Source organism: Neolamprologus multifasciatus, chromosome 5 (assembly GCF_963576455.1).
Source record: "Neolamprologus multifasciatus chromosome 5, fNeoMul1.2, whole genome shotgun sequence".
Lineage (NCBI taxonomy): Eukaryota > Metazoa > Chordata > Actinopteri > Cichliformes > Cichlidae > Neolamprologus > Neolamprologus multifasciatus.
The window spans coordinates 4,439,281-4,451,047 of record NC_140443.1 but is presented as its reverse complement, the minus strand read 5'-3'; the positions used below and the strand labels follow the sequence as shown (position 1 = coordinate 4,451,047).

Below are 11,767 nucleotides of genomic sequence, written 5' to 3'. Positions count from 1 at the left end.
GAATCTAAATGGAGTCTAACATGCAAAGTCCCCCAGTCAGTTTAAAAGCAGTTTAAAAGCAAACTTGTTTTAAGCTGGCAAACTTAAAACAACTTGAAAAATGTATCCAACAGCCCATTTTTAACTAACAGTTTTCCTCTGTTAACATAATATTTGAAATACATTTTTATAGGCAAGACATATTTCTTACATATTTCTGGATTTTCAACTTTTTTCTTAATCTTAATCTTTCATTTCTTCCCCTGTTTCCCACTTTAAGGAAACAGTCTTCTTCTTTTTGGTCTTTTTTTTTTAAACTAAGCGTTTTAATTCATTTTATTTGATGTGATAATCTTTTCTTTATTTTATTTAATGACTGGATCCTTTTCTTCTTCGCATGCCTCTGTAGTTTAACCTCTTTAACCATCACAGTTAATGTCTGAAAAGGCAGTTAAATGCGTTTAAGAATATTGGAAACAGAGAGAGGGTTGAAACCAGAATAATAAAATCTCTGATAGAAACCACAGACTCGGTCAACTCGTTTTTTTTTTCTTCTTTTTAAATTTATGTGGCAGAGGCTACACGTTCTTTTGTTATTTTGCTCTCTCGGAGAAGAAGCAGACGAGAAACCTTCAGTCGTTTCGCACTTTTTATTTGCAGTTTTGCAGTTTAGCATCAAACGCAGCCAACTTATAACTGAGGGCGTGCGTGAGCGTCTCCATAGACGAGTCCATCCAGATAATTCTCTGAGGGGATGTCAAATGTAGTCGTTTCCTTCAGACTCCACTGGACTAATCCCAGTGGAAAAAATAATGCCAGTGAAATTGAAATAATGTCCACACTGTGATTGATGACTAACCCATTCATGCATTTATATTGAAAAAAAAGATTCAACACTCTCGTTTGGGGAGGTGGGATGTCCTGATTTTAGCCACCAATCTCCGTCCATTTTCCCTCGGCTCTGGGTTTTTATTGCTTCTTAGCGAGTCTTCAAAGAGCCCAGAGCCTGTAATTAGGGGGCGGGACCCGAGTGCCTCAAAACACTTCCCCGCGTTAGAGCCCAACTTCTTCCAAACTGTCCCGGGACTCTGAGCTGCGCTGCTCCCACTCCCCTCAGCTTCCTAAGGATTTTGTTTCTCAGGGATGGCCGCATCTATTCTGGAGGTAGGGAATGTAATTGTAAGTAGCTTTTCATTTTTCTCCTTCTTCTTAATACAAACTTTTGATGGTGGAATATTTATAAGAAAGTCGTGCAGTTATTAAGGCAGAAACTTTTAGTAGTTTCAGGTCGTCTCATGGGTTATTATACGTAGTGAGAGAGAGAAAAATAAGAGTGATAAAAGAGATTTTAATATACTAAAGGCTAAGCTGCTGAAAGTGCTTTGAAATATTTCTATTCACACCGAGCCTATATTTGCACAAATTTGGCTTTTCCTTAAGATGTGATTGCTCATTATCTGGGAACTGTCAGAGGTGCAAGACATGAAGATAACAGGTCCTGTAGGGGCAGCAGGCTAGTTCATTTTAAAGGATGTCACGACTTTTTATTACTTACAAAACAGAGGAAAATCTGCATGAAGAAGGGAGTTCAACCAGAGTTTGTTGTGAGAGAAAGGAATGAACTGAGAGTGAGTCAGATTTATATATTTATATATTTTAACCACGAATATTAAAAGTTACATGCTGTAGTTACAGATGTGTCACAGCTGGATTGATAGTTGACACCTCAGCGCACAGTTTAAACACAAATACAGGAATAAGGGTGATGTTTTATTAGTTATATCCATGTGTAAACTGTGCATCCAGCAGAAAGTCTCTGAAGTGTTCTGCTGTAGCGTTAGGTACTTGCCACGTGGGAACCTAACATATATCAAATTAAATTCTTGTGACATGTTTGAGTCAAATATGTAATCGGTTCAGTTCAAAAGTGGCACATTTTTTGCTTTGTAGATAATAAGATCACGACCGAGAACAATAGCTCGTTGCCATGATGGCAGTTAGATGACCTGGTACATATTTAAATCGTCAGTATGAGGAGAACTGTAAATTCAGCTGGCAAGCAAACATAAATGTTAAATTAATTTAAGCTGGTCGAAAGCAGTTTGAGCAAAACTAAAAGTGAGGGAGTTCCTTTGCTGAGCACAGCTGAAACTTTACAAACACAAACATCCAGTGCTTAAAATTGCCGTGACCACTTAGAAAACAGAGAGAGGAGGAAAAGCCAGCGGTGGCGGTCACGCATACGTTTTTTATTAGAGTTGACACTGACAGAAGCGGCAGCAGCAAGCAGCCGTTTCCTGCAGAAAGTCTCATTTTCTCCCGTGTCTCCTCCTCCCCAGGAAGACGCACGCTATGGCTCCAGTCCTCTGGCTATGTTAACAGCTACCTGCAACAAGTTTGGCAGCACCAGCCCTGTCAGGGATTCAGCTACACCCGGTAAGACTGGCAGCACCTCTCCAATAAAGAAGCCCTACAACATGACCTCTGACCTTCAGACAGCCAAGAACGGGCGGACCACAGACAGCAGTGGCCTGGCAGACTCCTACACTGGCTCCTTCACTTCAGCGGGAGGAGGAGGAGGTGGCGGGCTGCTTACACCCACTGGAAGTCCCCCTCCTTCAGCCGGAGGCTACACTACAGAATATAACCCTTTCTCTCACTCCTTCCAGACTTCGGTCTCACAGGACCCGTCTCTTTTAGTGTCCAAGGCCCACGCTACAGCCGATTGTCTCACCAGTGTGTATACTTCGCTGGATATGACACACCCCTACGGCTCGTGGTATAAGGCTGGTATCCACCCTGGCATAACTGCTGCTCCAGCTAATGCTACATCTTCCTGGTGGGATGTCCATCCCAACTCCAACTGGCTGTCAGCAACCCAGCCCCAAGCAGACGGAGGTCTGCAGGCCTCCCTGCAGCCTGTGGCACCACAGGCATCCCTTAGCCCACAGCTGCCCAGTTACAGCACCGATTTTACACCACTTAACCCAGCTCCTTACCCCTCCGTGGGACTGGGCTCCTCCTCACATCTCCTCCAACCTTCCCAGCACATGCTGCCCCAGGACATGTACAAGCCCAAACCTGTGCCAAGTGCAGGGCTAATTGAGAATCCCATGGGCCTAAAGCCTGCTAGGGGATCAGGGGGCTACAGCGGAGGGGCTACACCCACCCGGTCTTCATGCGACTGCCCCAACTGCCAGGAGCTGGAGAGGCTGGGAGCCTCTGCTGCATCCCTGAGGAAGAAACCAGTGCACAGCTGCCACATCCCGGGCTGTGGGAAAGTCTACGGCAAGGCCTCCCACCTGAAAGCCCACCTGCGCTGGCACACCGGCGAACGGCCCTTTGTTTGCAACTGGCTGTTCTGCGGGAAACGTTTCACCCGCTCCGATGAACTGGAGAGGCATGTGCGCACCCACACGCGGGAGAAGAAGTTCACCTGTCTACTGTGCAACAAGCGTTTCACGCGCAGCGACCACCTCTCGAAGCATCAGAAGACCCACGCAGATTCTGCAATGCAGGGCAAAGCTGTAGCTGTGGAGGGAGACGCAGATTCTCGGAGCGAAGAGACCACAGAGCTCAACTCCAGCGCTGTACCTACCAATCCTGTCGCTGACCAAATCACCAACGGAGATGAGAAGACTGGCACGCCTAACGGGGTGGAGAACAGCAGTGGATTGTTGGAGATCTGACTTGATGAAGTCTTGAAATTTTAGAGGTGTTTTCTTTTCTTCTTCTTTTTTTTTTTAAATAGGAAAAAAACTCACCTTACAAACACAAAACTGTATTTTATTTCAAGACATACAAAGGAGACAGTGTTTGAAAAGACTTGATATGATACAGGACTGATAAAGGTAGAAATCACTTCTGGACCACACACACAAGCATAAATATGGCCAAGCCTGCAAACATATAGCGATCCTCAAATGTATGCAGACACACATGCACAAATATGAGCAACCGAGACATAAATGAACACAATATGCACATGTGCACAGGAATAACTATTAGCAAATGTGCAAACATCCATAATGCATGCACGCAGGGGGATACACAAAAGTACGTCTGCTCGGAAACACATACAAGTAAACATGCTCGTGCACAAATTTTGTAGCCTGCACACATTTTCTGCCTTTCAAATGAGACAAACCACTGGGGAAATTTAATCTGCAAAAGCAGAAGGAAAAGAGCTCTGAAGCCGCAAAAGGAAAGTCGTTTTAAAACGAGACTTATGGTCAGGATGATGGAGTCGAATGAAGCATCGCATGCCTAGAGAAAAATCTGATTTACAGCTGTACTTTGATACTTATTCATTATTCTTGAAACAATCAATGGACAGTCTACACTTACAGCTTCTTGTTGCCAAAGACACTCTGTTGTACACGGTATTGCATTTCACCTTTGTTTGCTGTTTGCTTCTTACCATGTCTAATTTAATTTCATATTTACTTTAATAATCTAATTTATGTCTTAAATTATACACACGAAAGATTATCTTGCACCTGCAGGAAATACCTGAAGAAAAAAAAAGAATGCAAGATGGTTGAAGCCGGCCAAAAAGAAAATGAAATACATTAAATTAAGACTGTTTTTTTCTTATTTATTAGCTATAAGGACGAGTTTGGGGGTTGTTTTAAAAGTTTTATTTATAAACCTTGAAGTTAAATGTGCGTGTAAACTAATTCTTATATAATCGTTTAATTGTGAAGTCTTCCATACCTGGCAAAATAATGATCAATAAGGGCTTTCTTCCTTGTTTGTGCATACTATATATTGACAACAGTATATAGATATGTATATAGGTGTGTTATTTTTGTATGCATTTTCTATGTTTTGTATAACTTTCCACAAGAAATGATGTCTAGAACGCTTTGGTTACAACAACAAAGAACGTAAAGTAAAAGCTTAATTTTTTTTGGTTATTAATTTTGTTATTTAGGCAGAACTGAAGTGTTTGCTGACTTGTTGTGAAATGAGTGTAAAAGATACTGTAAATAGCGATGAGGCATGGTACACATGTTGTAAGGTTTATGGTGTGGACTAATGATAATTTTGGTGCTTTTAAGAGTAAAAAAAATTTGAAAGAGAATTTTTTTGTGTTGTTCCTACACAAAATCCTTCAGAGAGGAAGCTTTAACATGAAGACGGAAATAATGAGAAGCAATTTCTCCTTGAGCCTTTACTTTATCATTTTATCACACTTTATCCCCTTCTCTCGCCTCACTTCACATCATTCTTTTCATATCTTACTGTATTTCCACCCCAGCCTGGCTAACCAAATACTTTCATTATCTTTTGCAGCACAAACAAAGCTGTTCACTGAATTGGAGTCTTAACTCCACACAATGACCCCCTTTCAGAGATCCACTGTAGTTACACTCAAGACAATTACTCCACTCTCCAGCTCGAGAGGGGTAATTACTGAGAGCGATGCTCCAGGAGAGTCAGGAGAGAGGAGAGGAGGGGATTAGGACAGGGGAGCTGTGGTTGTATTGTTTATCCAGGGAGGCGGTCAAACAAAGAACCCCAATTAAGGAAGGATGCGGGACGAAAGACACGATGTGGAGAAACAGACGCTGAGAAGAGGCCGAGCCGATCACCAAGCATCTTTTAAAACGCCTCTCTTTTTCTCTGCCACTTTTCCTGGGTTTGAGGAAGAGTTAAAGTCACAACAAGTGGCACTTGTTTGTCCTTCTCACCACTTTCTCGTCAGGTTACTCAGGCTTTTACAGACTAATAAAAATACTTCAGGAGGGCGGATTTCCCGCTGTGTTTTAAAAGAGAGATAGCCTCAGGATAGACCAAATGAGGCCCCGGATATGTGCACCAGTAGCAGAGCCAGACAACAATGATTTAAGGAGCTAATCTTCATCATAATTAAGCATATTTCCAACAAGATTTAGCAAGGCAGGCAAGCACACATGACAAATTTAGAGATATGGTCAAGTTTCATGGAAAATCTCAGTTCGTAAACACTTACAATACATTAAACTACAACAGGAAACAAAACACTGGCTTCATAAAAGTAAAGACTTTCATGACAGAAGTGAAGAGGAGACCTGCTGTTTGAACCCCCCTGAATCTACTGACTCTACTATTGTAACATTTACACTTCCCAGGCTGCATGGTTCCAATTTAGGGCTTCTAATGAGCTGTAGTTGAGGTCAATTTATATAAAACGTCCCGGGGCCGACTCTGTCATCAGGGGCCGACATGTTTATGGTGGTCTGAAGTGGGCACACGGTCGAGTCCACAACATAAAAGGCAAACATGGGGAATGAGGTATGGGTAGGGTGTGTCAGGCCAGCGAGAGAGGAGAGGGTGGGGGGGTTAAGAAGACGGTCAGTGGCTTTTAAAACCTCTGCTACTACTGGTATTTTCTGCCTTTTTAAAATACACTGCCTTTGCAGTGGTGGTGGTATACTGTAGCCTTAACTTTATTTTTACTTCTTTTATTTAGAAAGCCAGGAAACATTAAGTGTTTCTTCAAGTAACGGCGTAAAAAGAAAATATACATGCAGTGACACAGAGAGGCAAAAAGCAGAAGCTGGGACAATCTGTTCCATATGGTTTGCCCACAAGTGCCCATTTGCTCCATTTACAAAATCAAAAGCAGACTTAATAAGACTAAAAAGGTTATTCCAGAGGGTCCTAGACACACCTGCTTAAGCCATCGTGCGACTAATTTCCGATCTAACAAAAACAAAGAAGCAATTTTAGAATATTTCCTCGCCCGATGTTTTGTTAAGCGTCGTTACGCAAACTCAAGCTTAATGAATTACTCCGGGGAGGGGATCAGATTCCAGTTCATTAGAATGAAAGCCCTCATCGTGATGTGTTGAACAAAATGCTAATTAACCTCTTTTCCTGCTATTATCCGGTCCTAACTGATTAGTCAAGTAAAACAATGGGCTGTGTTCTGATATAGCCACAGGCACAAGCACCCCTACCTCTACCTGCCTGCATGTGCGGGCGGGGGTTTGTGAGAGGCAGGACAAAAGCGCAGGTGTCTGCAGGTGTGCCTGGGTCTCTGTGGCGAACAGTGGGCTGAAATGGGAAAGAATGTCAGCATGCCCGGAGGCTCAACAGCCAGGCCGCAAGTAAAAACAAGATAAGGCTTTAGTGGCAAAGTGGAAAAGCAAAGTGACCTGAGTGAACCATAGCACGACCCGGAGAGCAAAAGAGGTCAGGCTGAACGAAACAAAGGTAAAGGAGAAAGACTTTACAGGTAACAGAGGGCAAGAGGTAAAAAGGTCAAGCATGCTTTGCTGATGATTTGTTTTATTTTTAGCGATGCTTTACGTGGCTGAAGCGGAAACTGCACTATGAAAAAGTTCAAAGTACAAAAGATGTTTCTAAGTGATTAAGCATCTTTGTGGGTTTTGCTTTATTTGTGCAGCAAACTCCACTCAATCCCAATCCTGCTGCATTACTTCCTAAATCTCCTCGCTGTGCTACACTCACCGTAACACTGGCGATCGGGGTTTGGCCGGTGTTGTGCCAAAAAGTGATTGTCTGCCAAAAACTGATTTCCAATGTTATTGTGTATTTTTTATGTGTAATATCTTTACGTATGTTCATAAATACACTTCGGTGAACAGGGATTACAAAGGGGTCATATAGAGAATTAAAAATTATCCGTTTTTCAAGTATCTTTACAACTCTGTGTTATTGTACCTACATTATAACCAATCCGGTCCTTTATCCCCACTTAAAATATTTTTACAGAACTATTGTAATATTTGCTGCCATTTCTTCTGTCCTCTTGGCCCACTTACTCTTACAAAAGACATTTTTAATGTTAATGAGATTTTTTTTAGCTGCATAAATAAAGGTTATATAAAAGTCACTGCCAAAAACTGATTGCGGCTTCTACCTTGTTACACGACTGTTGTTTGTGGCTCAAGATGACTTTATGTCATCCATAAGCGATGCATTTGACATATGTTTCACATATTATAGCCCAACAAGTTACTTATAGCAGTTTAAATACGAGCAATCAGTTTTTGGCAAATACCGGAAATCAGTTTTTGGCAGACAATCACTTTTTGGCACAACACCGGCCTTGGTGTTAATGAATCAAGTAAGCCGTGCGCCTCACACCATCAAACTTGTAATGCTTTTCTTATTTCCAATGCTAATCTTACAATATTAAAGCTTTTTTCCCCCCTAGTCTGTGAAGTTCCTTTAAAGTTTAAAAAGAAGTGCTCCCTCACTGCCCAACGCACCAAATGCACCACTAAATGAGGCCATTTTGTTTATAGGAACTGTGGGAGGGTTGTGGGTGACTCTGTGCCCCTTTAAAAAGATAATATGCTTCCCATTTAATGGCCTCCGGATGACAAATTGCTTCCAGGGGAAAATTAGGTTAAGAAAATTGCACGTGTGACACGTAAAGACATATCTGCTCAACTTAGGATGTTTGGCATCCATAAGTCAAATATGCGCAGTAATAGGTGCAGTTGAGATTCTTTGAAGAAAAAAAAACACGCACACACATTTGCTCAGGCTTTGAATGAGGCTCACACGTTGGCTGTTTGTCAATAATCACGTACGCCCAACCTGACTGTCTTCGCGTGCAAATCACAGCTTTAACAGAATCTATCATGAGAACATATACAGCAAAGCACGGTTTACCCCATTTTTGCCATGATGGAAAGTTTCTTTCTTTCAAGACAAGCAGGCCTATATCTCTTGGAGCTGGTTGGAAAACCACTCAGAAAATTGATGGCCCATTATAACCTAATACCGTTACAAATATCTAGAGCACCATTAAAGTGTTCTTTCCTTTTGAAAATGCTTACTATCTTGACTGTATTCTGACTGACACGGAGCCCAAACCATCCTTGTTTACTTTTTTTTAAGTCAAGCCACTAAATACTTCCTTGGAACATTTAAAGTGAAGGGATTTAAGAGAGACAGTGCAGAGAAGGGGTGGCGGAGGTGTAAAAACCCACAGCTCTCAGGAGGAAAGGTAGAGAAAACAGAGTCGGGGAGAACCGCCACTGAAAGAACAGCAGTAAGTGAGAAAAAGAACGGAGTCGAATAGTAAATGAATCTGGATGCGAATCAACAGAATGAGGAAACTGAAGAAGGAAAAAACAGTCAGAGAGGAAGGAGGGAGAAGAGGGAGAGAGACAGAGAGTCGAAACGCAGAAGGAGAACGGAGCGATTTGGGTTGGAAGTGGGAGCTGGGAGCCAGGGTTGGCAGGGTTTGGTGGAGGAGTGTGGTGGTTCAGAAGTCCTCCAGCGCGAGGCGCCAGTGTGTCCGGCGGGGGCCCTGACCATGAGCTGCCTCACCCCCCCAGAGCCACGGCCACAAACCCCCTCTCCCCCTTCACCACCACCACCACCGCCACCCATCCAACCCAAAACCCACTGGCAGGCAGCGCTTCACTGAAGCTGCTGCTGCTGCTGCTGCATGTTTATTTAATATTCTGAAGAAATTGAAATATCTTTGCGGGTTAACACACATACATACACAATTACATATCACTCACTCACACATACGTACAAGCGCGCATACATTCACACACATTACCACCACAATATATAAATAAATAAAGTCGAGTAATAACGTTCTCTTGATCTGTGGCCAAGAGCGGAGTCGGAGAAAATCTTTTTCAAATGGTGTTTTCAGAAGCGCGGAGGGAGGAGCGTGAATGTCTGACACTGCGTGTTGCCTGAGCATGTCAGTCTCAGTCTGGTTCCATCATGAAAGAGAGAACATTCACAGCAAAAGATAGTCCCACTGTGACAGAAACACAGAAATCGAACCAAAGCCGAATGTGTGACTGTGCTGATATATTCAAATGACAGCAAGAGGGTCGTGTAGATTCAGTGAAAAAGAAAAAAGAAATCACAGGTTGGGCAATTTAGCCACTGAGTGTGTGGTCCGTGAATGGGAGCATGTATATGAGGTGTTTGAGAAGTGTTAAATGAACAAATGCGCATGCCAACTTTTTTATCTGCGTGCGCGAGTGAATGTATGCAAGCACGCACATCCATAATGAGTGTGCGATCATTACAAAGCAATTCCTTCAGACAGAAATCCCTTAAACAGCCTTGGTTTTGGTCTTCATGCTATCCCCCTTCTGTCTCCTCTCTCCTCAACAGCCACCAACCACTGCTGCTGCCAAAAATAACACAGGAGCGCCACTCGAACCCGCGCCTCACCACAGCGCAGCCTGGCCGCAAGAGAAGGATCAAAACACACACAAAAAAGGAAACACATCATATTGTGGAAGGAGGGAAAAAGAGCAGCTCGAGGCTTCAAGATATCTACTGATGATTTTGGCAAGCAAAGAACCACACATACTAATGCACCAGGCCAAGGCAGGGAAAAGGAAAGTGTGTTTGTGGATGTGCGCATACAATTTGGATGAAGTATACTGTAACTGCTAAGAGATGGCATTCATCGCTGATCTCATTCAGTCAAAGATTTAACCACAAGCTCAATAAAAACGCTCACATTATCACATTATAGGTCAATAAATTGGAGCCTTCAGCTGATAAATAAAGTCTCGGAGAATATGACAAATTAACGCTGAAAGTATGAGTAATGAGGAGGAGGGGTGCACTCCGGTCACAGATACTCAGGTCAGTGATAAATCACGCTGCTCGGATTGTAGGTTTAGGAGTTCAAATGGGAGGCAGCTCTACTCATTGTCATGGCCAGTTCGCTTTGTGTTGCGTTTGGCAAAGCGGGCTTATCCACACTGACACGCTGATGCCAGTGGACGAAGTTTTCAGAGCTCCGGTTCGACCGTGGCCAGCAGGGGTTTGCAAGCGCACCATCATGGGATTAATTGTTGATCCCCGGAATTAAAGATAATTCATGGAAAGGTGGAAAATGCTAATAAAATGAAACATTTTACGAAAGAGCTGCTACATAATTTGGAAAGGAGACTCTGACGTTGTGGGTTCAGATGATTTCTGGGGTCTGCACGGTTCCTTTGGCTATTTATGAAGACACATCTTTCCAAACCAAGCAGGGAAAAGATCCCAAATTAAAAGAGCCGCCTGACTGTAATATCACTGTAAAAACATTTACTTGGGTAAATTATTTTTCATTGTAATTGTTTACAATAAATTAAAAGTGCTGAAAATGTTTCTTTTGAAAGTTTATAACCTTTTTTATTCCATGGAGAGGTTTAACTCTGAATGTTTTCAGAATAAACACTTTGGGGCATATCTGATTTCGAAACCTTATTTTCAGCTTTAGGGTGGTCAGTCCACTACACCAAAGGAATTTCTCGTGTTGCCACGTTGGTCTGTAGTAGATATGACAGGTGCTGGACATCCCAGGGACCCGACAGGGAGGGCTGTCAGCAGGGGAAATCTATAGCTAACTGTCGCCCTCTTCTGGTTACACTTGGGAACACCACACCATTCCCAGTAAAACTTATCAAAATCTGTAGCCTATAATTAGGCACATACACAGTTTAGCTACCTCATGCAAAACATATACAACTGTAGATATTACTGTAAAAAATAAACTGTAAGGCCATTTTTTAATTTACAGGCTAAACAAATAACTTAAAAATTAAGTAACAAATGTAATTCAACGTGATGCAGAAATTCTCTATTTTCTTATCAATCTGTTTTTAAATCCTCAGTGGTCTGAGGTGGAAGATGAGATGATGAAAGCGATCATTTACCAAAAAATGTGGACCATGTTCACGGTTTGGAGATGACGGCTCCACTGCAGATGAAGACCACTGAGAAGATTCATAGATGCAGTGAAAAAGGACATGTAGTAGGGTGGTGTGACAGAAGACGATGCTACAGC

The 11,767-nt window shown here is 42.6% G+C and overlaps 1 protein-coding gene across 2 annotated transcripts; it reads left to right on the top strand.

Moving 5' to 3' along the window:
* Positions 1 to 385: 385 nt before the first annotated feature.
* On the top strand, positions 386 to 6,684 carry sp7 (Sp7 transcription factor). 2 transcript variants are annotated; one of them, XM_085161151.1, is made up of 2 exons: positions 386 to 1,143; positions 2,319 to 6,684. In XM_085161151.1, exons 1-2 carry the CDS (start codon positions 1,123 to 1,125, stop codon positions 3,666 to 3,668), a joined length of 1,371 nt encoding a protein of 456 aa, XP_085017277.1. In that variant the 5' UTR covers positions 386 to 1,122; the 3' UTR covers positions 3,669 to 6,684. The 2 variants fall into 2 exon arrangements, with proteins under 2 accessions (XP_085017277.1, XP_085017276.1); XM_085161150.1 differs by having other exon boundaries at positions 388 to 1,158; positions 2,319 to 6,660.
* The last annotated feature ends 5,083 nt before the right edge of the window (positions 6,685 to 11,767 follow it).

Bases quoted from the DNA above. Each gene is read 5' to 3' on its own strand.
- sp7 (XM_085161150.1), top strand. From the start codon at position 1,123: ATGGCCGCATCTATTCTGGAGGTAGGGAATGTAATT. The intron at 1,159-2,318 runs GTAAGTAGCTTT...CCTCCTCCCCAG, and splicing joins TGGAGGTAGGGAATGTAATT to GAAGACGCACGCTATGGCTC.